Source organism: Wyeomyia smithii, chromosome 3 (assembly GCF_029784165.1).
Source record: "Wyeomyia smithii strain HCP4-BCI-WySm-NY-G18 chromosome 3, ASM2978416v1, whole genome shotgun sequence".
Taxonomy (NCBI): domain Eukaryota; kingdom Metazoa; phylum Arthropoda; class Insecta; order Diptera; family Culicidae; genus Wyeomyia; species Wyeomyia smithii.
In genome coordinates, this window is record NC_073696.1 from 39,868,712 (window position 1) to 39,895,161 (window position 26,450).

Sequence of the window (26,450 nt, forward strand, 5' to 3'; positions counted from 1 at the left end):
TATTAGCTTAGAGTACAAAATTCTTTTTGTGCTGCAAATTTTGCAGAATATTCTGTACATTTAAGGTGTAGTGAAGCGGGAAATGTATGAAGTTTTACGAGCATGCTAAAAATAAACGAGAACAGAAGGTTTGACTTAGATTTAGAAAAAAAAATCCTAATCTAGATGGGACTTGAACATCGGAGTGTGTGGGTTCGAGATACTTAAAAATCATTAAATGCTTTTTCTTCGCCGATAATTAAATTGGCCGATGCTTTTGCATTTTGTGCATGTGTTCTTCATTCAACGAGTTAACTTTCAAATTTGAAATATCGTAGACTCCTTTTTGTATTGCCTATGGTAAGAACAATCAGTATAGCTCTGAGTAAGCCTGTTCTTGGCGAATAAAAAATCATCTCGCATACAGGGGTTTTTGATTCCTAATTTCATTCAAATTTATTACCCATCAAGCATGATTTTCAATCGTCTAAACTGTCCGTTTATATTCGAACATGAGCTTTAGCACTGTAAGCAAAAGCAATCTCTTAAGTTCCGGTTAAAACTGGGACCGTTAGCTGTACGTAAGACGTCACCGGTACCTTACGGCAACGGGCAGTTTTCGCTGGATAAATCCGAATGGCACGAATCTAATCGGCGGACAGGTCTCAACATTACCCGCATTGAACAAACCAGTTGATCGCATTTATTCGCATCGATCGGAACTGCTGGGAATGCAACCTTATAGAGTGCTGTTTTTTTCGGCATATTTTCTCACGGTGCTGGCTGGGATTTGCCAAGAAGTGTTCAAAAATTCGGTTGATGATCGACCATTTTTTCGAATTGTAGAATCGAAGAGTTTGGAAATTTTTTATCCAAAACGGGACCGAAAGCACAAAGTGTTTGGCATAGAAATCTACAAAAATCCCAAAGCAACGCTCGAGGAGGCGCCCTGTGATTTGTGTGTCTATACAACCCGTGTGAAAGATGGGTGTTTCATCATTAAGAGTTTTCTACTGGCTGTAAGGCTTAGGGACATTCTGAAGGTGGTGATACTAGTCAAATTCATCGGTGATATCGAAATGCGAAAGATTCGTACAGAAGTAGTAAAATTTACAGGTTTCAAAAATGAGTTTCTATTTTAAGATAGATGTTATAAAAACAGTTCATCCGCAGATTACATCATTCCACCAGAATGTGTTTGTAGAGATGTTTCCAGTGAATATTGTTCAAGGGCATCTAGAAACATGACTGAATATCGTCCCGTATTTAAATTACATACTACCAAAGGAACATCGGCATACCTTCCAAAGGCGAAGTGGATCGATAGTTTAGAGCTAGAGGTATTTAATTATGGTACTAATCAAACCGGTGAAGCAGACCGAAGCAGTTTAAGTGTCACATCTATTATGAATCGTTGTATGATTTTTGAGACAAACGAGTCTCAGGCCCGCTTCTCTCTACTGGACTATATTGCATTTGCAGTTTTTGCAATCAAAATAAATGGCAACGAGATTGTTGTGGAACCGAGACAGATACATCTCAGAGGTGATTGATCTTATGAAATAACCTTCATTTTGCATGGATTTCAACGTAATCGTCGCTAGAAATATTTATCACAGCTAATTCAGTTCTTTGCACTACATATTATGATGAAAGCAGACGCCTGTTTCGCAAGTTCAACACAACCGCACAAACCTGGACCGTTGTCAAAGCCCGGACGCATCATCGCAAAACTTGCTCCATGTCGCATGCTGACGGTGTCTCGTAATCGTTTGCCTTGCGGGAGGGCACCAGGCGTTCAATTTTCCATTATCCTTTCAACCACGACATGTCAGGGATGATTGAATCGTGCCATCAAAATAAATTGGAAGCACTTTTCTGATAAACTCTTTTTTCCCGCTTTCGCGTCTGCCTGCCGTTCAACCGATCGTAGGCCGCTGCGGCAAGGCCGAAATGACTGTGGAACGATTGCGCCGACGACGGAGGTCTGTTGCCTTTTGCACAGCCTCACCGTTCGGAAGGAGTTAACGCTGGGGCATGTTGATAGTGATGATGCTGGTAAAAAAATGTACATAAAGCCAGTGTTCGGAGCATGAATAAGCAAGCTGCAATGCAAGGGGGGAAAGATATGTATGTTCTCAAACGATAAAAGTTGATTCCTACTGACGGGGAAATATTTCACAGTTTTTGCTGGTGTTGTGAATGTATACAGTTGAATTATTATTTAAGAGCAAAAATATCGGATGAATCATTTTGGAAACTATTGTCATCTACCTATTCATCACGATGTGAATTTTAGGAATAATTGTGTTGTACATACATTCTAATTTGTCTCAGCATACTGCTGCAATAGTAGTCACTGATGTTGACAACTGATGTTGACCATAAAAATACCTAAAGACATATTCCAGCTTAAAATGCAATTATCACTGCAAAAACAAGAAAGTTAATTTTACTCTATCTGTTCGTCCCATAAAGTGATTGAAAACTTTACGTACACTACACTCGACAAAACCGGTATCAGGTGCTGCTAGCCAGCGACTACCAATCGACGTGAAAGTTCGGAAAAACCACACTCTGCTCACTTCATCGACGGGTGAACATTGATCCCAGGATGAGAAATGTGCATAAATTTGCATATCGTCTTAAACGAAATTATATTACCGTTTTCCATCAACGTCATCAACATCATCAACGTTCTCCAGCTGCGGTATGAAAGTATGCTGCCATAGAAATTTCAACCGAGTTGGGTCAGGAACATGCACGCAGAGCGGTAGCATCTCGTTCTAATCGATATTAGTTTGGAAAGTAAGACCGATGTTTTCTATTTACCTTCAACAAAATCGTTGCCGGCAATTCAACTTGATAACTATTTAGGAACAGTTTACTAAATAAAACTGCACAAAATTCAATTGTGTCGCATACATACTGGATCAATGCAGTGGGGAATTTTCTAAACATTCATATACTTTAGTGTGTGTCTATATATCACGAATTTATTCGAGCTTTAGTCAAACATAGCCGGAAGTAGCACAAAACTAGTGGCAATCGCATGAAACATTGGCGGAACACTTTACGATGTCGTTTCTTGTGTCGGGTTTTCTTTTTTGAAGCAACATATCACCACTACGCTTTGCGTCCATCCTCACTGAATAAATTTATTTATTATGAAAGTTTATCCCCGCAAGGTTTGCCTGCTGCCAACTTTTATCTCCGATCTCGGAGTTCGAAAGAAAGCAGAAATGTTTCATATATAGCACATTTAGTTGCAGCTATTTAACACGATGCACGAGTTTCATTTCCTATTTTATAAATATGAGGCGAAGCTTGCTTGCTATAAGTGGAGCAGTTTTACAGCTGGAGTCGGTGTGACAGTGGCAATAGTATCCCTATCCTTGGGGTATAACAAAAAGTGAATAAATATAGGGTTTATTCAAAGTGACTAAATTGGACTACAACTCAGTATGGCTTGCCAATGCACAACTAAATTTTATTCACTCTCATATTGATAAGTGATGCTATTTCAGTCGTTTACAATCTACTTCCAAAATTTTTAGTAGCTCCGCGTTCATCCATAGGTTGGTGTAGAATCCTTTATCTTATTCTTATTCTTAACTTTTATATCCGTCTCATGAAACATTGACACTCAATTTAAAACGAGAAAACCCAAATTAATCCACCTAGCGGTCAGTCCAATGCCTTTCTTATTCAAACTTATTATTAGTATAAATAGATTTACATGAACGCTTCAATCCAATAAATGTATATTCACTCTTTGGGTTTTAAAATATTGATGTTGTAATTGAAGTATAAAATATAAAATTTGACGTAACGTTAGTGCTTAACAGATAGCGAAATAAAAGAAATGACTTTTAATTTCGAACAATTTGATCACGAGCGATACCGGGAACGTTCAAATAGTACCATACCACATTTAAATTATGTTGAGACCACATGTATTGATCAAAGCAGGTATACTTTTAAATAGTCTTTGAATTTCTTTTCTTTCCATAACTTTTGAACCACATATCAAATTGTTATGAATTTTGTTATTTGTAAGTTTGAGAGATGACTCGTTCGTATGACACTAGTTATGATCAAATAAGTCGTTTGATCTTTGAGGTAATAGACTTTCGTTGTTTTATCAACAATTCAATACATAACGGTGGCTTAGGTTCGATTATAATCAAATAAAATGGGGACGTATAGGGCAGCCATTTTCGAAACCACTAATTCGATCATAATTCATCAGTTAACCCTTAACTAGCCCGTTCATCTGATATCAATATTGTTCAAATCGGTTGTGTAGTTTCTGAGATAATAAAGTTTCGTGATTTTCACATTCTGGTACGTTACAGACGGAGTTATAGTCCGATTACAGTAAAATTCAAGTTAGATCTTTCATTTGACACCAATTTTGTGGAAAACGGGTCAGCCATCTCTTAGAAAAGTGAGTGAGTCCTAGTAGTCTTCGGAATATGTTCCTTTTCATAGCTGTATTTCACATTTTTAAACATAACAGGTAAAGTAATAGTCCGATTGCAAAACAAATTAATGGGGTTTTATGGGGCAACTAGACCTTCCATTTAACAATGATTTTATGAAAATCGGCTCAGCTATCTCTGAGAAATATGAGTGAGATTAAACAGTCTTCAGAACACGTTTCTTTAGATAACTTACGAACCACATGTTTAATCTTTATAAGTTTCAAAAGTTAAAGGTTTTTTAGAAACCGGTTCATTTCAAACCAATTCTGTTCAAATCGGTTTGTCGTTTCTGAGATAATAATGTTTCGTGATTTTTACATTTTGATACATAACCTCTAAACCAAAAAAAAATTGGTAGGGTCTTATGGGGAAACTAGACCTTTCATTTGCAATTAATTTCATGAAAATCGTTGCAGCCATCTCCGAGAAAAGTGAGTGAGAGTAAAAATCTGCACATACACACAAGTCGAGTGATATATGACATTCACCCCTTTGGAGCACTTTTATATCTTCGGTTTTGCAAGTGATTGGAGAAAGGCAAAAATCATACTTTCTTGGATTTACTAATCCAAGAAATGAATTTCACTAAGTCTACTGTAGGTTTCTCATAAAGTAGGAACCTTGAGAATTCACCTAAAAGCTGTTCAATCCGTAAAATATTCGGAACCATGGTTTGTTTGATCGGTATAGTGCCTTCGGTAAAATTAAAGATACTAATATAGTCCTTCCAAAACGAATATGCACTGTAAAATAATTGAAAACAGATTTTTTTTTTCAAACTCTCTCTTTTTTCTTTTGCATTTCTCCAAGTTCGAACAACTATCAATGTTTCGTCTCTGCCAACCACGCTCGACGCCTGGGTTCGAATCCCACCGCCGACATAGGTGTTGATGGTTGTGAGGTGGCGTGATCCACTCACAACCAACCCAACTGGTCTAGATTCAATCCTAGCCGACACCGGGAGATTTTCTGAGGCGAAAAATCTCTGGGATCACGCCTTCCATCGCATGAGGAAGTAAAGCCGTTGGCGCCGGTCCGTTAATAAACGGGTCGTGAGTTAGGGTCCTGGGTGTGGAGTCGCCTCCCTGGGCGTCGGTGATTGGCCACAACAGTGGCGGAACTAGACCGACGGAAAATAAGTGAGAATAAAAAAAAAAACTATCAATGTTCAACTAATATTGTGTAGCTTTCGTATAAAAATACTAAAATTTTTGAAAAGCGTGTTTTTCGAAATATATAATTCTTGCGTGTTTTTCAATTTTTTTTCTTATGGTTTTGTTTTTTTTTCTGTAAAGACAAAATTGCTGATTACAACATCATGTTAAACAAGGAAACCGTTCAGGTTTTTTTTTTAAATTATAATTTTTTATTTGAATATTCCAATGGTCAGAAAATCATTAATGTTTACCTAACAACTCATAGTTCTCTTAAAAAGTAGAATCAAGGTTTATGTAGCCGTGGAATTTTTTTCCTGTATGGACTTCCTCACCGCAACCAGGATCGTTGATCTATTGTGAGTTATGCCCGGGTTTCTGCTGTATCCCGCACTTCTATTATTATTTATTCAGATATTAGCAGATCCAGACAAAATTACTAATATGTCCGGACATGCTCAACAATTCTCGGCAGTGCTGCGGTCCGCCGCTTGCTCAGCAAAAATGAGCTGCTGCTCTGCCAGTTGCGGGTCGAACATTTATCCAGTATGTCAACCGTCCTTATTGTTGCAGTAATCGGTCAAAAAATAAAGACTGAGTTTCTGCATGTTAGTTTTTATACGTTACTACTGAGAGTTAAACTTCTGGTAGGTGTGTCTTTGCGGACAATAGCAAATCGGTTGATCGGCTCTGATTGGTCGAAATAAGGCTGGTTCAATGAGGCAATAGTAAAGCAAAGCCCAGGTACTACATTCCGTTTAGGAATTTGACCTTCTGTTTTTATTCTACATAGAATTCGCAGCCAACAGTAATAGTGTACATAACAATTACGGGGCTAACGCTACGAACGTATTGACACTAACAGTCTCACTCCCGAACTGGGATTCGAGCATACGACGACTGTTCGTGTGAGACCAGCATTGTACCTCGAGACTAGCTGGGAGTCAACAAGGCTATACATTTTTCAATAGTGCAATAGTTAGCATCACAGAACCAATTTTTTTCGTATTTTGATGGACTCATAGCTAATATTCCAATCAATTGCTGTAAGAATGAAAGAAATCTGTTGGAAACTGACTGAGTTTTAAGCATGTGTGTGGTTCACTTTCACTTTCGCGACACTCTCGATGATTTCGGTTTTTCAATTTATGTCCTTATATGGTCGGCGTGCGACCAGACCGAACCAAGCACCAAAATCATTATTTCGAGTAATCGGCGATCAAAGTTTAACCATCCCGTATGCTTCCTGCAAGTTGCTGCAGAGAAATTTTGTTATAATACCATTATAAACTGTTCAAATGATTTCGTTTTTTCATTAAAGATAGATTATCAGTTTTAACATCCACTTGTGTTGAAACTCAGTTTTCAAAAAAATGGCGCTTGGTTCGGGCTGGTCGCACGCCGACCATATATGAAGTCGAAAAATGTAATTCCACTTCAGTATCTTCTCAGGTTTTTTTTGATAAATTATGTACAAATGCCTTAAGAATTAAAGTTCTAATTGATCTTCTGGATTATTACTCTGACGTTTTGCCAACTGCAGTTGTATTATTGTGAATATTTTGTTTTTGTTCTATCTTTCGGATGAAAAATTGTAGGATGCATACTGAAGCATTGATAGTACGAATACTGGAGCAGTGCTTTGAGTGGACAGACAAATACGGGAGCCTCCTAATTTACTACATTTCCAATGCTGATCGATTCCATAAGAGTAGGTGAACATATGTTTTGTAATATGTCTTCGACAATTGTGTGGAATTTTGGTGTTTAAACTGTATTTTGTCCGCGAACGTTAGTACAATTGATTCTAATGGATGGTTTATCTTACGCTACATTCTCAATCCTATTTCTAAAACTATTTTCGGTCATTTTCAAATAAAAACACAGACGTAATTTAATCCTCTTAGGTAGGAACTGAGCAGATTGTCCAGTACCGCAACTGGCGCTGAGGAACATTCATTTGATTTTGCAGGAGAAGGTATGAGCAGTCAATATTTTTGTTAGGACGTCGAACACAAACAATCGTTGAAGTTTTAGTCGTCTTATTTGAAGCAATTCGAGCTCAATTAACGACATTGTTGAGGTTAGTCGGGTAGATGTACAGGATCATTCCACGGTAGACGACGAAGAGCAAAACGTATAAAACATTTTTGAATTCATCGAGAGGTATGGAACACTGCGTACTAAAGCATAGTACAGTGCCCTAGGCGCGTACACGTCTGTGAATTGTGAAGCATTGAGACGAATGTATCCGAGGATTGAGAAAGCTGTGGCGCTAAATGCGGAGATGTTGGTTGAAGCGGGGCTTAGAATCGATAATGACACCCAAGTCGTGTATAGACTGCACACGATCCAATGAAGTAAAGTCGATGTTTACAGATGATTGATCGAACTATGACATCGACTGAAAAAGATCATTTGAATTTTTTATGTTTAAATGCATCCCGTACTCTCTGGCACCAACGTGAAAGGTTATCGATCCGTTTGTATTTATAATTATTCGAAAGATCTTGAGGTTACCGGTGAAAAGCAGCTTACCAGAAGAAATTTGTTCGCGCAATTTGTTGATAAAAACGACGAAAATCCGCGGTCCTAATACGCTTCCCTGTGGAACCCCAGACGGGATGTCGAATTTTCTGGAGCGTGCAGAGTGTACCTGGATGAATGCACTCCTATCGGTCAAGTACGACATTAACCAATCGGGAAAGGCCCATATGCCTCAGCTTCTCAATAACGAAGATGTGCGTAATGGTATCGAATGCTTTTGAGAAGTCGATGTATACCGAGTACACTTGATTTCGAATTTCAATTTCATGAAACAGTACGCTGGTGTAGCATAGCAAGTTAGTTGTTGCAGAGCGATGCGGGTCAAATCAGTGTTGATAATTCGATGTTATCGATTTCACTGCAGATAGCATAACCTCATGAACCAGAGATTCCAGAAGCTTTCCTAGACAGCAGGGAATTGATATTCTTTCAAATTTTCGTGTAGTCGGAAAAGCTTTTTCATCCAGATATCGATTGAACAATTGTTACCGGACCAACCAGTGACTCAGCATACCATTTTAATAAAATTAAAGCTAATCCGTTAGTTCAATTCGTCAAGCTTAGCAAGCGCTAAGCCTCAAGAAGAAAATGCTGAAAAATTTGTTTTCAACCGATTTTCTCGATTCATGCAGCAATCGATTAGAAAATTATATACGCATCCGCCCAAATACAGAAAATTATTGTTTGCTTATGCGAACTATTGTACTATTGAAAATTGTCAAGCCATGCTGAAACGAAAATGACGTCCTCTGATTGGTCGCCTGTTGAATTTCCCTAAGAAGGTCGACAGAATAGTAGTTAGCCGGGAATGTACTCTTTGAGCTATAAAAGAGTGTGACTCAATTACATTTTTTTGGTAGATGGTGGGACAGAACGACGATATATTCCTATATTTGCAGTAGCGTAGCGGATTGCGACAGTAATAGCAGCGGGTTGCACCAGTAAAAACAGCGGGCCGAGTTTGTTTCCGGCTTAAACAAACCACTTGCAGGTTGGTCACATATCTCAGCAGCAACAAACGTATCGATTTGCCGGTTGTGTGTGTTTTTAGAATACCTTATTCCTTATTCTATATTAGGCGTTGTACACAAATTACGTAACGCGTGAAGGGGGGTACGGAGGGGGGTTAAGTCTGCGTTACTTATTGTGTCATAGGGGGAAGGGGGGGGGATAGTTGAGCCCGTTACGTAACTATCATGTTTGTTCAAAATTGCAAATTTGGAGTGGCGGACAGGTTGTACAGCGTTACGTAATTTTAGGGGGGGGGGGGGGGGGGGTAGTCAAATCTAACGTCACTTATCGTTACATAGGGAGGGGAGGGAGTTTGAAATCTAGGTTTTTAGCGTTACGTAATTTGTGTACGACGCCTTACTGTCGAGGAAGCACAAAGGTTACGACCAGCATTATATCCAATGTTGAACAGTAAACTGCACTTATAAGGGCAACTAAACAAATAATTGAAGATTAATCATTTTTTTTCGGAAGGTCTCCTCAACCACTAGAATTGAGAAGTAAATGCTTTCTTATTCTGTTCAGTCAGTAATATCGTATTTTTATGTGCGAATCAAAAATCGAATTATTTAATCGAATTGAGTAAAATTCGAATATATAGCATCGCTGCATGTTCGTTCTTTGAATGTTCATTCGTTTTTTATTCTCATTCATTTTTAATGGCAACATTTAGTACAGTAGTAGAAAAACCTTTTCTATCGTTAAGAGTGTTCGTAGTTCTACGTCAGTTATGTGGTCGTGTCTGTATAGCTTTTTTTTTTTAATTTTTAATTATTAAAACATTGTAACGTTTGAGACTTTTCAACGATGTTAACCGAAATTGAAGGTAAGAAAAAATATCAAACTGTACTTAAAATAACAATAACTATGCGAAAACTTTTACACAAGCCATTTTTTGTCGTTTCCGAGAGTTCTCCGCAAGTAGTCTTGACTCAATACTAGCCCTCATCGAGAGATGTTATGAAGTAAAAAATCTGTGGGTTCTCGCTCTCGATCTCACGAGGACGCGAAATAACTGCATGTGGAACCCGCGAATGGTCAAATTGGGCCGATGGAAGATAAACAATTGAAACCTATATTAACGTCGATATATTAAAAATTCGCAGCACAATTCGTAGATGAACAGAAAATACATTCCGGAGAAGCAAGCAGAAAGGTGTGTGTCCAAGTGCATAATTTGTTGCTACAAAGGCCGTACACAACCGTACGAATTAGCAGAGAGGCATCAACTATCAGAATTTTGAAAATAAGAATGTGCTGAGTCGAATGATGCTGCTGATGTGATTTCGGCTTTTAGGTCGTAAGAGTGTGACAAATCAATTTCTCAGTTCACAGAGTAGCAAAAAAATTGCAGCGAAGGCCGTAGACGCTTGTACAGCTCGACGAGAAGATGCCAAATACCAATATTAGCATGGCAAAGGTGCTTTTCCACCGAAAATAATGCTGGAATGCGATGTTAATTTTTGTAATCCTTTCGTCTGCCTTTTCAATGTCTCTGTGAGAACTGTGAATCAATAACATTGATTGTTTGCTTTACAACATACGGAAATTTATCATTTCAATAAAACCCAAAGCCTTATGGCTGTTTGTAGTGTTGATATTAAAAATCAAATTTTTAAATATATCAATCTATAGCGCCGCTGTTGAATGTGTGTAATTTTTTCTCTCGCAAAAGTACACCTTGTTAATGGGAAATAAATTACACTATTATTGCACTTGAAACAGTAGGTATGTTTCATAAAGAGGTGCTTTGTTTCAAGCCTCTATATTCAGCAACATTTCACCATCGAAGCGTTGCTGTTGTTGTTGATGTTGTTTTTCAAAAGAGGAGTGGGTGGTTTTGATACTTGATCTGCTGTTTTGATTAAAATCCCTGCGGGGCGTTTCTGCACATCCGCTTGATGTTGAGCTCGGGCGCAATTTTCGACTACACGAAGAATTTGCATAATCCTCGGTTCCTGTACACTTTGGCTTACGCTAACAGCCAGGAACTACCGATGGGGTGGGGGAAATTCTGTGTGAATGTGTGTATTCACAATTTCACCTTCGCAATTTCATTCCGGGTACACACGCTTATCACGACCTAAATCTGATTGCCTTCCAGATCCGATGAGCGATTATTCCATTACATTATACATAGTGTGTACGTCATTTGTTGTTCAAATTTGTTCAATCTTTTCATAGCTGTTCAAGCGAATATTGTAATTTTTGTTTGGAGAATAAATTTGTAGTTTAGGAAAGCAATTAGTATTTAGGTTGGTTTGTATAAAGTTTTTAATTTGGCAGAAACAATGGTACAAAGGCTATGTTCACATAATTACCTTCAGAGCAATATTATCCACAACAGCAACGCTAAGTGTTGGGACAGAAATGCATTAACTCTGCACTTCTGCACTCCGCAGGACAATGGAACTGGTGTCACGAGTTGAGCTGACGATTGCGGTGAAGTCGTGCAGAAACACGGTCGTATAACAAGATCAGCCACAAATCTCACCCAGGCGTGAAAATGGCGTAGCATCCGCTCGGTATCCCACGGAATCCAGTTCGGTTGTTAGTACAGGGCTGCACATGGTTGTGTCATTTCGCTTTATTATTCGCAGCCACATTGCTTGCCGGAACCACAAGATAGCAGCGTCAGTCAGTGTGGTTTGCGACGGCTCGCTTGTGTATGTTTGTTTGTGTGCTTTAGTGTGGTTCAAGTGCAAGTATAATTGAACAAAACGTATATCCGTGTGCATTATTCTGATTTTTTCGCAAATCTCATTAGTTTATTTATAGAAAACTCGCAGAAGAATTGCCATTTTTATGTTTAATTTAATTAAGCGATGATTTTATATTGGCTCTCAGTATTAATCAGCGGGTATGAGCAATGCTGTTACGTTGTTTAGTTAATAAATCTACAATCAATCATTGAGGCAGGTTTCAAAAATTCAATTAAGTGCAACGTATATTTTTGAACGTATAACTTCACGAAAGGTCTGTGCTTTGGTATTGAATGTATACGTATGAAAAACGTCATCCAAAATGTAACATCATTAAATGTGACCACTTGCCATGCGACGAATAACCAGAGCCACAAAGATTTTGGACAATTCCGAAAAAAGGTTACCATTAGCTAGCAACGTTAGAGGACCGTATTCGGTGCAACACAGCTACCGCTTCTGACACTATCGGCTCGGCAAGTGATACGAGGTGACGCGATCCTTATACAAAACCTTTCCTTCCACCATGAACAATCTGCTGGAATCTGTGTACCAAAGCAGCCCCCGTTCGTTTTTCATCCCTTTGTCCATTGAACGTTGCTCGTCATCCTCATCGTGTCAGATCCATTCGTCACGTCCGAGGTCACTGGAAGCGAAAACAAATGTGACCCTTAGGGATACCAACGGTTGCGCACATTGTTACCATTTACGTGATTTGATCGATGCCTATTTCTAAAATATAATGATTGCATTACCTATATAAAAAGTGAATCTTTAATTTAAAATCTTTAAATAACGGCTTTCAGTTAAAAATATTAGTCTGTTTAAGTAAACTTTATGACCAAAATGCAAAGCATACAAGACCCTTGTACTTAGCTGGGACTGTATTGTCTCACTTCACTTGAACAGTGTTAGCGTCGAATAAACGAATAAACGTACTTGAACCCACAGGTCACAAGATAGTGCTCAAGTTTCTCCTTTCATATTAATCTGCTAGTTTATATGTGCATATAAATTAAAACTCACATCCTTTCAACGATTTGTCGTTGCTTGGGACGGAGGTGTGCAGTGCACATGCTGCTATTTGATCGAGCTTTTTGGACCGTTGGTTATCAAGTTCGATGCGAAAGTTATTATTCCGAAGCAAACTACAAAAAGACCTCGACTAGCGATGAGTTAAGTTTTTTTTTATTCCACCCGTGAGTTTGCTGCTTACTACGAACATACATTTTCGTAGGACTGATATTTGTTTGAGAACAAATTAAAAGGGATTCAAACTTCAGAAAGAGTTTTTTTTGTACAAGCGGTTTTAAGTTCAGTTTCCAGTTTCAAGAGATTCATGTGCACTCCAAGTGGTTTTCTCCACTTTAATCAGCCCTGTCAACATGCCAATTTAGAAAACTCTTTGAATTACGCTGAATTGGACTCGCACGAGTGAAATAATCCCTTCTGCCTCACGGTGCTGGTGGCGGTGGAAGAGGTGATGCAGGGGCACGGAGGCAATCATTGGCTTTGATTTGAAATTTAATTCATTTCACTCCTCCCCGACACAAGCGTTGTCGTCTGACGTGTCACTTCGGTTCAACCAAAAGGAACATCATGGCTCATAAAGATTTGCTCCGGAGAACCCAAATGATGCACAGCGTAAACATCTAGCATCTATTCCGGTGATTCACGGCTCACTTGGGTGTCGTGGTATTGTGCACTTGGCCCGGCACTACCAGTATGATAAATAGCTCATCCGTCTTGCGTTGTGTGTTCTGTTACTGGTGCTGGCTTGCTCTACGGTGGCAGATACCCTTCGCCACCGGAAGTCGTTCCACTGCTGACAGTGCGTGGAAAATCCCGCCTCAGTCAACGCTGCTGGCTTGCGCCAGGAAGCTATAAAGCTTTACCGTTCTGTACCACAGATATCCACGGTGCCATCTTTGGCGAGTGGCAGTGCAGCAACCGAGTTGCTGTCTTGTTGAACCACATATGAGAGCATCCAAGTTATATATGGTAGTGATATGAGTGACTCTAAAAGCGTATAGATCTTTTATCATTCTGGTCCCGACGAGTAGTATATCCATTTATCCCACCATAAAAATTATGACACCAAAGGAATGTTCGCTAAACGGATATCCGTTCACTTTTCAACATCACACACACGTACACGCTCAGACACTCTGGTTGTGAGTGAGATGGTAGAAGGTAGTGCTTAGAATGTATCACTGCTCGGCTGTATGCGCATCCTATTGGGGGTTGTGAAATGTTTTTACATTTATGCTATTGTTATAATCATTTGGAGGTAAAATTGACCTCACCGGTATAGTGGATGCGATGAGTGTGACGAGTATTTAGGGATGTTCAACTTTAAAAAAGAAATTTCCCGATACCTGCGATTATTATTAATTGCGTATAAAAGGCTAACGTTTGGTTGCCATAAATAAAATGGCACAAAGAAAGTAAATGTTGACAAAACATAGTCACCGAGGCGAGATCTAGCAGGAGTGTAGTAAAAAATGTTATAAAAAATTAATGCATGATAAATGGCTTGGTAGCTGTAGTGAAAGCGCTTTTGGAAAAAAACCAGCATTGTCACTCTCTTGCAGGCATCTGTCTCATATTCGTTGAGTGCTAATTTACGCGCGTGACGATGTGTAATTTAAAGGTCAATTTAACAAGTCGTCTGACGCGCGGTAGGTAACAAAGGGAATCATAAACATAACACTGACAGATTTGAATGGCAGCTGAGATGTTTGTGTGTTGTTGGTTGAGATAGCTGTTCATGAAAAGAACAAGATAAGTTATTTGCTCTGTCTTAACAATGGATGTAGGTACTTAGATGTCGCTTACCAAATCTTTTAAAACGCTTTGTTTATAATGTGTTTCTCATCCCATTTTTACCCGTTCGATATTCATATGTTTAAACAAGGATTGTTTTAGTTTTGCCAATATCGGGACCGAAGGATTGCGGAAGATTTATTCCGAGACCTGTGCAATAATAATTCAAATTCTGGACGAACGATGAATCATTTGGCCAAACATATTTCTCGCCATACATGTGAAAAGGGCCCATGTGCCATATGTAAACAAGCCACAATTTCACGTTTTTTAATAAATACAAGCTTAATCTACCCGTACAAATAAGATTGTTTGATTAAGAGTAAATTCTTTTATCAATAAAGCTTATTGGTAAGGGCAGATTTCGCTTGTATTAATGAAAAAACGAGAAAATTTGGCTTGTTTACATATGGCACATGGGCCCTTTTCACATGTTTGGCGAGATTTTATTCATATTCACTCATCAACATTCTCATCTGGTTTTAGCGAAATATCTCCACTCAAACGCGTTCGCTGTGCGAGACTGATGACGGTCTGTTGCATATTCTGGCGCACTAATCTGCAGCAACAGCAGCTCAATTACTGTATAACTTTTGTGCCCCTACCAGAGTGCTGGCGTTTCTATAGTGGGGGATCGTAATCGAACGGTGAGGAATGGATCCTAGCATATAATGGGTGGTATGCTCGAGTGCGTACTCGGGGCGTAAATAGTTCTCCGGCAGTCGTAGTTCGTATATCATCGCTATTTTACTCGTCTGAATGTTACGGGGGCAACTAATCTGGCATAATAGTGAATTGAAATTATAATAGATATTCCGCTAATGCATGCAATTCAAACGAGGTTTACTTTTGGAGCATGCCGGCGTACGGGGAGCAGGGTTGATATTTGCTGACACTTTTGAGTGAAAGTGAAAAAAAGCATCCATAAACATTATTTTTTTACAATCCTTTCAGAGTTCTCCTTTCCCGCTTTTTGCATGGAAGTGACCTCATAATATTTCATGCGATTAAGGCAAGACAACAAAATCAGTTTATCAGTTAACGAAGATTGTCAAGGCATCGGTCAGTGTCAGTGAAAAAGTGTTTCGGTGAGCTTTATTTTGGTTGAGTGGACTGTTTGTTTTTCTTTTTCGCTTTGAAGTGAAGATCATTTGGTTGGATTTGTCGTCAAATTTTATTCCGTAACCGTGAACGATGTGCTCGATCTATTTCATCTGAGTATAACAGCATGTTACTAGGACGAAAATCTAGTGTATCTGAAAGAGTGCTGCGATCATTGGAAGTGAAAATTGAAAATGATTGGCTGTAATTTTCCAAGAATTTTGCTGGTGAAAATGACTTTTATCAGCACTGACGGGGAGTATGCGCGTCTTCTAGGTATTAGAAACTTTTGCTTCTAATATTAGATCAATTGTGCGTCTCATAGTTGAGTTGAAATATTATTCCTCATTAATGATTATTGTGATTTGTTTTTACAACCTTTACAGCGGAATTGATAAAATATCCGTGTGTTTAAAACTGCAGGATGTTTTTTCTGCAACTATATCACTGCGAATTTATCAAGCTAGCAAAGTGATTTGCCTTGTTTAAAACGGACATTTTTACCTTCGTTATTACCTTTGTAATACTAAACAAAGGTTATAAAATCGGTCGAAAAACGCAAAATAGATCCATGATCCGGAGGGCCGAATCGTATATACCATTCGATTCAGCTCGACGAACTGAGCAATGTCTGTTCGTGTGTATGTGTGTGTATGTGTGTGTGTGTGTGTATGTATGTTGTCTGTATGTATGTGCCGCAAAATACTAACGCACCTTTCTTACAAAACGCAATATCCGATTTTAATGATCTTATACGCAAACGGAAGCTACTGTGCTCCCCCAGAATGCTACCGAGTGGATTTTTGATTAGTGGCTTAGATTTTAAAATTTTGATCAAAGAGTATTTTTTTATATAAGAAATTTAGCTTTTAAGGCAAAATTAGTGGCACGGAGAGCCATGTGTTGTATACCAATTTACTCAGGTCGACGAATTGAACAATTTATGTATGTTTGTGTATGTGTGCCTGTACGTATGTATGTGTAAATATGTTGTTTATATGTGTAGTGTATCAAAATCGACCCAAAAAAAGAAAAATAACAGAAAAAATCTCTTTTTACAGAACGCTTATGCCGATTTGATGTTCACATGCTCAAATGAAAGCCCCAGAGATCTTTGAAAATCATACTGAGTGCGATCTTTTATTGGTTGCTAGAGTTTTGACTAAAGCATATTTTGGACATGGGATATTTTACTTTCTGGATAATTTTTCTCTCTCACTGCTCTTTCCTCTTCTCTATCTTTCTTTTTTCGTATCGCTATTTATTTCTCAAAGGAAATCAACAATCATGGACAACCTTTCATAATCTTTACACTCTTCGTAGTGCGTCTTAAATGGTGTAAATAAATTACTCTTAAGCTTTTTCTTGGAAATTTGAACCAGATTTTAGAAGAAACTGCAATGCTTACTTAGCTCCTTTTCTTCCGAAGCTCCCGTCCTCACTTCTTATGAAATATATACTAATTGTACGTTGAACCTAGTTTTGCGAAGAGTGAGAAACATTCACAGCTTTCGGGAGCCAAGCATTGTAGCAAAATCTAATCCCACAGTTTGCACATGTAACACAATTAGCGATGCAGATATTTTGAAAAGCTTTACCAAATAGACCTATTTACGTAAAATAGACCTATTTACGTACGAATGTACGTCAATTGAGAAAAACACAAGTAAATCGCTGTTTTGTTTGCAATGCTACGTATTGAACAGTTGGAAAATTTTTCAGTTGAATACTTATTTTATGTATTAAATTTGTGACCAGGAATCTAAAGTAGCTGGTGAACGTAATCGACAAAATTAGAAAAAAGTGTTGAAGCAACTCTACATGGCTATACACGTTTACTAGTGTGCGCAGGTGAAAAGTCACTTATCTCTATGGATGATACAATATGCTCATGTAAGATATAAATATTGCTTTCTAATTTAAGACTAAGTGCAAACAGAGTATCCATGTTATTCCACTTCCCGTTATTGCAGCAAGATTTAAAAAGTCTTTATTTCGGATTTTTTCATACAGCCTAGGCCTTCAAAAACAATAATGTTCTCGCCTACACTCTGAAAATTCAAAATTCTCAAAGATCGTGAAGAACCTTCATTTTCAGATAACGCATTGGAGATAGAATTAAATTGACAACTTTCATCAATAGCTATATTTTTTTCCTGGATAATTCTAAACTATATTTCGAGAGCAGGTTTGTGGAAGTTTGCTTCAATTCGTAAAAAAACTTGATGCTGATTCATGAATCTAGGTCCTGCGATTTCTGAAAATAAAGCGAACCGTATTAAACTAACATACATGTTTGCTATTCTAGTGTGAAATCAGCATCATTGTTATCTATTACTGTTTCCCCACGTTCGATTATCTCAAAAAAAAAAAATCAATTACTTCTGGTTTGTGATCAAAAAAATAAGACTCATGTACTCCAGTGATAACATTCATATTATTTGCAAAAACCACGTCAAGCTTTAATTCAATGATCGTCTTTGGTTAACTCTCTGAAAACTATCTTTCAAATTCATTTCATTCATTATTGTAAGTGGACTTATGATGGTATACGATTTGTAAGTGATTGGCCAAATATGTATAAAGTAATAGTTAGTATAACAAAGGTTCCTGCACCACTAGGTGGAAAAATTTAGGTTTTGTTCATTAGAATAACAAAACGTAAAATTTACGATTCGATGACCTTTTCTGCATTTATTTTTGACTGTTAAAAGTGATATTGATCATATGAAGAATTTATGCTGCAACCAACCAACAGACTAACTGTAAATAATTTTTTCTATTAAAATCTTCAAACCGGTACCTACTGGAATACGATAAAAGTAAGGCTTAAACAACACTAATAAGATGTTTTTTTCCCAACACACACATTTTCACATGTTGGTTTCAGAATCAAAATCTGCTTTAATTGCTTATTCTACTGAAAAATTGACGTGGTTTTTCATAGTTCTACTCTGATAAAATTAGCAGCTAAAATTAGTTTCAGGTAAATATCTGCCTACTGAATGCACTACAAGCACTTGAGATTCTTCATTGTATTCTAAAACCTTGTGTAAAAACTATATGGTAAGACTTGGCACATATTATGGAGAAAGTTACCAAAAAACTATGATCGAAATTGTTATCTTGTGGAATGTCTGAATGGTAAACATGGTGCCTCTCTAACTGTTTTTTTTTTGGACGTTGTCAAAAAGTGCTCACCGATACTAACAAAAGAAAGAAGACTGATGCTGAAAAATACTGTTCACCGAAAAATATTAATAAAAACGATACAAATCTTTCGATGCATTGTTTAGTTGTTCTGAAAAGGACAGTTAATTTTTTTACCTTTGTTTTTATCTAAAATTGTTAGCCTTGCTGCTCAGGGGTTGGGAGGAAATATGACGAATGGGGGAGTGAATGTAAGTCTCAAGCTGCTTCTATACCAACCACGCAACTCTTATTCTTGCGAGCAGGAACTAAGGGAAAGTGAACCACCTAGCGGACCTCGACCATGGTGGAAAGCTTTGCCAAACATGTATTTGGAACTATTACTTGCTCAAAAGCTTCTGTTCAGAGCACCTTCTCGGTAAATCAGTAGCGACGAGGGGTGGAAACTCCTTTCGAGTTACGAATACCGGACTAAGTGGCGGGTGTAAATTAGTGTGGATTATAAAACTTGCGTACATACATTTAACTTATAATATATTCATCCCGATTCGATACAATATTGCTCTTAACCTAGGTTTACTTGCGCTTTTCTGCCTGTGTAACTCTCATTGTACTCTTTCCGACCTCGCTGTACGGTTTTTTCTGCTTGCTGTTCCCCTGCTTTGGCTCACCGGCTTCGGACCACCGGTTGGGTACACCGGCGTTGGCAGCTACTCGTATCAGGGTATCTCTGCCGATTAACCTGGGCGGGATCACGTCCGCGTGCACTCCGCACGACTGTGGCGTATTGTATAGCACCGCTCCTGCGGGGTGGGGAATATTGGGCCAAATCGAATGGCGACCTGGCGACGAGCAACTGTCGGGAAGAATATCTGGGGTAAAACCAGAACAAACACAAAAAGGCCCCTCCAAGGACCTGTTCGGGGACAATTAGCAATGATTTCAGGCTCTCTTAAAACTACGTTACACAGGCGTTCTAGTATATAAATATGAAATTTTACCTTTTTCTTGTACATAAATGACTTTTCTTTAACTTTTAAAACACTCTCTTCAGCGCTTCTCTCTTCTTTGTATTCGTTGCTGGTACACTATATTCATTTTAAATAGAATTTAGATTAGATTAAGACATCGCTTTGTTTTACACAATCAACTTTTACTTACAATAACTTTTTACTGAAATGACCTTTTCTTTAGGTTTGGGTGTTGTTTTTTCACACAATTAGCTTTTATGTCCTGACTTTTCTTTTGTACTTTTCTTCTTAATTTACACGGATTTGCCTCCTTGCTTTTCGTTTAGTCTTTTAGAATAAAACTGACTTCGCGCGCACTTCTAACTTCGCTACTTGTTCAACGTAAAAAGAGCGTTCACAGCTTTAGCTGAGCCTTATAAACCCTCTCAGGTTTCCCGCATTTTGACGTCTTTCTCTCTCTTGGCAACACTTGTGGCGAAATCTGCCAAAGTGCATCTGCTCGCAGACCGGTATGAGCGACCCCTCCGTCCCAGACGCGAAGCGTCAGACTTGGAGGGATATCACCCATACAGAGTGGAGTAGTCGTGGTTGTGAAGAAAAGCTTGCCTCCGTGAGTGACCCCTCCGTCCAAGACGCAAAGCGCCAGACTTGGAGTGATATCACTCACTTAGGGGGCTTTTTGCAGAGTCGTACTAGGGGAGTGAAAGGTATATCTGAGCAGCGTTAGCTTTTATTATTGTTGGCAGAGTCAACACTTTGGATTTGGAACCAAGGGTTACAAAATCGGAAACGAAAATTGCAGCTAAGACATGACCGTCCGTCACACCGTCTTCTAGTAAAATGATTGGTTTGAGCCGAAGCAGAGTGTGTTGTAGAATGATTTGTTTGGCCCAAAGAGCTCATTCCCGGTTAATTTGATATAATATTCTATCGAACGTGATTGCGAAGGCATTAAGTTGCATGCATGCTGCCTAGCTTGGTTGATATCTGCATTTCATCAAGGCTTGAAAATTTGGAACTGTACAATAGTTAGCATAATTAAATTACAGTTTTTACAAGTATTATTATAATGATGCATGGACGCAGGCTAACCCAGTGCAGTTTGAATTGAATATGATTTCGTCTTCTGTTCCATTTTTTTAGATTTTCATTTTGCACTCCAAAAGACCTTTCTTAAAGACAGAGTTCTACGTTAAAACGTGAAAAATGTTAGACATGTTCAGGAGAGTTTAGGATAAATAAATTGTTTATCTAAGAACGTGAGTTTGAAAAAGTTTATAGTTCAAAAAAATAAAAGCTAGCATCTGAAAAGCTGACATCTTGTCATTATTCAAATTCAACGATTTACAACAAAAAGTTTTAAAAACAGACAGTTTTAAATATAACTGATACGACGTTACTTTAGTGAGCCCTGCACGCTAGGGTGACAATATCTGTATATAAAAACAAAAACACCATGGAATTTAAAAAACCGAACATGTACATTTTGTTTATTGGACCAAATGTTTATTAGGTATCTCGAACTTGATTTCATTAGGGTGTTTCATTTATGTTATACTAGGTTGGTACCAAATATGATTAAAGTGGAATTTATAGTAATTGAGTAGGAGGAATGCTTATATTAATTTGCCTTTTTCAGATCTTCGTAAATTTTCGGGGGTCAAAAACTCACAACTCTGAGCGCTTTGAGGTACCCCCACATCATGTCTGGTTGAGCTGAAATTTTGCACAGGTCATTTTTTTTGAACCAATAAACTAAATTTACATGGTGGGGTTTTTAAATTTGAAATGACCTTTTTCGTTGCCCTGCTACTGCACACCCATTAACTTTGATTGAATCCTGAGAAATTGTTGCTAGTTCCTCAGTCGAATCAACGTGAAATCCGTCTTTTTCGAGCCTTTGGCATCCCTATACCGAGTAACAGTGAATGACAATGAACTCATGTTCTGGGCTCAAATTAATTTGTGCCCGCTGTCAGCAGTAAGATAAAGATGTATGAAAAGAAGCAGTGATATACTATCTCGTTTACACATATGTTGAGATGTTAGTCCTTGAAACATGGAGTGATGCCAAAGGGGTGGTCTTTTTCGTCTTCTCATTCTAGTTAGTTTGTTTTCACTTTGAATGAATTCATTGGGCGGGGCGACAACGAGTTTGCCCCAGCTGGCAGCGGTGATGCTGCTTTTATAGCTTCTGTCATTACTGGTATCTTTGTTATTGTATCTGAGAAGTACTGATCTCGCGGTTGGAGTCTCGGTATGTTTTGACGTAGAACTACGTCTCTCAGGAGGTTCGGCTACATAGGGGTGTACCATAAAAATCTAAAAACGGAAAGGGGGTAAATGTGTCTAACTTAAAATGCTAAGTCAGTTAATTTTAAATAGATTTTATTCGTTTTTACAGCAATGGATTAAACAATCATGTATGCATCCGTCCAAATACAGAACCTTGTAAATTTATTATTCTAACTATTCTTGAAAATTGTCAAGCCTTGTAGAAACGCAGAATTTGTCCTCTGATTGGTCGCTCAATGTTTGCTTTCCTTAAAACGGTCGACAGAATATCATACCTAGTTAACCGGGAGTGCATTCTTTGAGCCATATAAGAGCCTAATTTTGCTCAAATCAATCAATTTACTGTTGAATCGCCACTAGGACGGTCCTAACTAAACAGCAGCGGGTAACTAGCAGCAGCAGCGGCAGGGGAAGCGTTAGTGATAGATGCAGTGGCACAACCTTTAGTTAAAAATAACAAAAGGGCTGTGTGCAAAGCACCGACCGCAAGATTGACGTAGAACTACATACAACAATTGCATTGTTGCATTCAGGAGTGATCATGAATTCTTTGAATGTTAGACGCTACTATTACAATAGACCATCTCATATCAATGTTAGTAACTTTTATCCAACACAAATAAAAAAGTTCTCTGGAAATAATCCCTTGTTCTGAAGGGTTTAGAATGACAACTGGGATCGATTTGTGGCCTATGAATACCATCGGGATGATCTGGCATTTTTTTTTTGTCAAATGTGGACCACTGCGACCATTATTTCGATCTATTTTGTGGTAACGATCCGGTAATACCTATGTAAGCTTGTATTTGGTCATATTTGGACTTTTGCCAGTAACCGAAAGTCAATGTCTTGATTTTTTAAATGACCGAAAATCGATCCTAGATGCCATTTTGAATCTTTACAGTGTCATCACATTATTTTCAAAGATTGTGTTGAGTGTTGGATAAAAGTTTTGTAATTGATTCAATGCAAGTAGTGTAACGAAAAAACAACTTTATGTAGCTTTCCGTTATATATTGCCGTAAAACGTAATTCTACTTCAACAGAAGAGATATTTTAGCTTTTATTGTACCAACATTTTTGGACTGTCCGAAAACGTTTCTAATTATAATTTCAATTACATAAAATAAATAGCTAAAAGTATGTACTGAAGTTCAAAATACGGTATTTTCATCATATCTTTAAGTTTTAGGAGTGTCTGAAAAATTTCTAGTATGAACAAATGTTACAACCCACAATGGGTCACTTAGGAAATTCTTGATTTTTTTTCATAAATAGCACCGTGTAATCAGTTACAGGAGTAGAGGAGTAACAAAAAATCTGGATAACTATCTCGTCACTAATCTGTGGGTGAAAAAAGAGCTAGAATAATTTTGGAAAGCGCATCGCGTGACGACCTGAGTTCACGCAAAAAAAGTTCTACCATTTACTCTTCATATCTTCCAAATACAATTTAGCCATTACAGCTCACTAGAAAACCGTAAAACAGTCTCACCCTCAGATGGCTGAATTTAACCATCTTTTTAAACAACGTTACTCATCCCCAAATGCGTCCCGAATGAATTCATAATTGTTTGCAATTTTCTCTATATTAAGGAATCAGAATTCCTCCGGGCGACGGTACGACCATCACTAAAAACTTGCTTCCACAAGATTAGCAAGAGCTTATAACCACCACACAGCACCATAGAAGCTAACAAGTTGGCATTAAACTCAAACAAAGTGGGAAAGAGGAAAACTGTCTTCGCTTGATTGAAGATAAAAGTGGTTGACAAGAAGCAGAGTTCTCATTTCTATTTTCACCTTCAAACGACTGTTGGGAAATCGGAGATGGCATCATAGGCACCGATGCGACACAGAAACACGATGAGTGGCTATTTATCATTGTCATTCTGTACCAACTTCTGACTCTTATGGGATGGCGTTTTACCACACTGCAGAGCACCCGGTTGGGGCTAGGTGGCGAAGGACCGCTTCGGTACCCAATGACTGTCACCATCTGCAATCCCTGCGGAGCTAGAATGTGGAAGGTTCCTTTTTGTCCGGACGAAAGCATTAAGATGTTACAATATGATTAAGTTGGATTAAAATAGTTTTCTCTGTGGAGCTTCTCGGTCGATATGAGTGGGATTGAAAAATTGTTGCACATATGCAGCATTTGGTTGGGAAAATATGTTGGGTGGAGAATTTAGTTTCATGATTGTCCTAAAACTGTAAATTAAATTTATACTTAATTCATTTTAAAATATGAATTCAGAGCTGGTATTATCATCTGTAGAATCATGATTTATTGTGGTTCACATTCTTTTATTGCATACTCACAGTATTGCAAAAAAAAAAGCATCGCTCGAATATAAAAGAAGAAGTGATAAAATTTATATTGTTTGGCTTTTTTACAAGACAAAACACAAGTTGCGGATGTTTGTGAAAAGAATATTATCCCGGCTACATTCTTTCCATCTTTGCAACATCCCTTCAACTGAGTGGATCCAGATACGCACAAGCTATCGTTGCTGGGGTGCTTTTTCGAAAGTTTTTTCGCCCGCCTATGCACTCACTGTCTGGGTTGGCAAGCAACATCGAGGCACTCGAAACACAAGCTGGGAAACAATTCCTCCATTCGTTGTGGAGCATGGAAAAATGTAATTGAAAGTCAACTTTTCCCCGAAGCACCGGTAGCATTGTGCTGATTTGTTTTCCTTTGGAATGCCTTTTGCTCACGCGCTGGATGTCGGTTGGGATCACTCGATTATACTGTGTTTTTATCAAAATAACATTTGCTTTGTTTCATAAGTGTATTATCACGACAACTTGATTCGGGATATATAAAATTCCATCGAACAGCAAAAGTGGAAGCGCTCGCTTCACCAAACAAAATGTGGGTGAATGCATGGCAGCAATACTGGAACACTGCAATACTGGAAACTGGAATAAGATTATAAAATGAAAATTCAAGAATCGAATGCTCGTTTGCTTTCAAGTTTATTATTTTTAATTTTTATGTTTAAAACTAGATATTTTATTGTTTGATTTAAGGGGTTTTATATTATTTTACACGAGGAAAACAAGAAAAGTTAGGGTTTTTTAGGGTCCCCCGGGGTTTTTTTTTAGAATTCGTATGGTTGTCCACGGAGGTTAAAAAGGGAGGGGGTAAAAATAGTCGAAAAACTGTTCTCGTTGAAGGTGGATGGCCTCTTACTTCATTATTTTTGTTTTTGCTCGCCAAACAGCAAACAGGGAAATGTTGCGTTCTGAATGCCTCACCAGCGTTAGGGATAATTGTCCTGTTGCTTTGTATTTCGCTAATGTTCGGATTTCACTAAGACTAAACAACAGAGTGACAGATTAAGTGCCGGGATTCTAAGTGAAAATTCTCCTTATCGCACCGACAATTTTCCACATCGGTTAGCATTTTGTTTTTCTACTGCTGCTTGACTTGATTCATTCGGCTGCTACCGGTAGCAGCAGATAGACGATGAAGCCGTTGGTTGAAGACGAAGAAGTACGGCAGTAGAAAATTCCGGCACTCGCAGCCAGTGTGTGTGTGTTTATCGTAATCAGACCCGCCAGCCAGGCTTGAACTTCCTGTCAGTGGCAAAGTTTTCGCCTTCATCGGTTTGCTACTAGAATGGCTCAGAGCTATGGAGTTCTAATCTGTCAATTGTCAGTCTATTTCGTATGAATGTTCGGCATACAGCATTACTTTCTGTACCCTTATTTGTGATGGAAAGCTTTTTTGGAACAATTGAAGGAGCGGTTTCACACATGAAGCAGTGTAATAAATCGGCCCAAATGAATGGATGTGAACAGCGAATTAGTGGAGGTGCCTGAGAGGGATCAGGAATCTATTTGGTGTGGATTGTTTTCAACAGATAAGGCGGTGATTGATGTAGTGCTGTTAGTTACTCTATCCTGTTAAGTGGAAGAGTTGATACTTCAGCAATTTGGGTGGAATTAGTAATTTAGGAGGAAGACAATAAAAACGTGAATTGGGGCAGGTTGAGGTAGAATTAGTTGTTGCTCGGTTCATTCCGGGTACAATTGCCCATTCGATGAAAATCTTTAATAATCGAATAAATGATGAAATTTAAAGAAAATAGCCACTTAAACGCTTCGTGATTGGTTCCGTTGCTTTAAGAATTTTGATGTTGACGACTGGCCGCGTGAAGGTAAGCTAGAAATCTTGGAAGACGCTGAATTTGAAAAATAACTTTAAGGGTCCATGCC

General features: G+C 38.3%; 1 protein-coding gene across 1 annotated transcript; it reads left to right on the forward strand.

Annotated features, from left to right (window-relative positions):
* The first annotated feature begins 491 nt into the window (after positions 1-491).
* On the forward strand, positions 492-1,532 carry LOC129728239 (uncharacterized). The gene is made up of 3 exons (XM_055686656.1): positions 492-506; positions 555-1,095; positions 1,153-1,532. The coding sequence occupies exons 1-3, from the start codon at positions 492-494 to the stop codon at positions 1,530-1,532; spliced, it is 936 nt and encodes a 311-aa protein (XP_055542631.1).
* Positions 1,533-26,450: the final 24,918 nt, after the last annotated feature.

Excerpts from the sequence above, each read along its gene's own strand:
- LOC129728239 (XM_055686656.1), top strand. Across the intron at positions 1,096-1,152 it reads AGAAGTAGTAAAATTTACAG|ATTACATCATTCCACCAGAA; the intron begins GTTTCAAAAATG and ends GTTCATCCGCAG.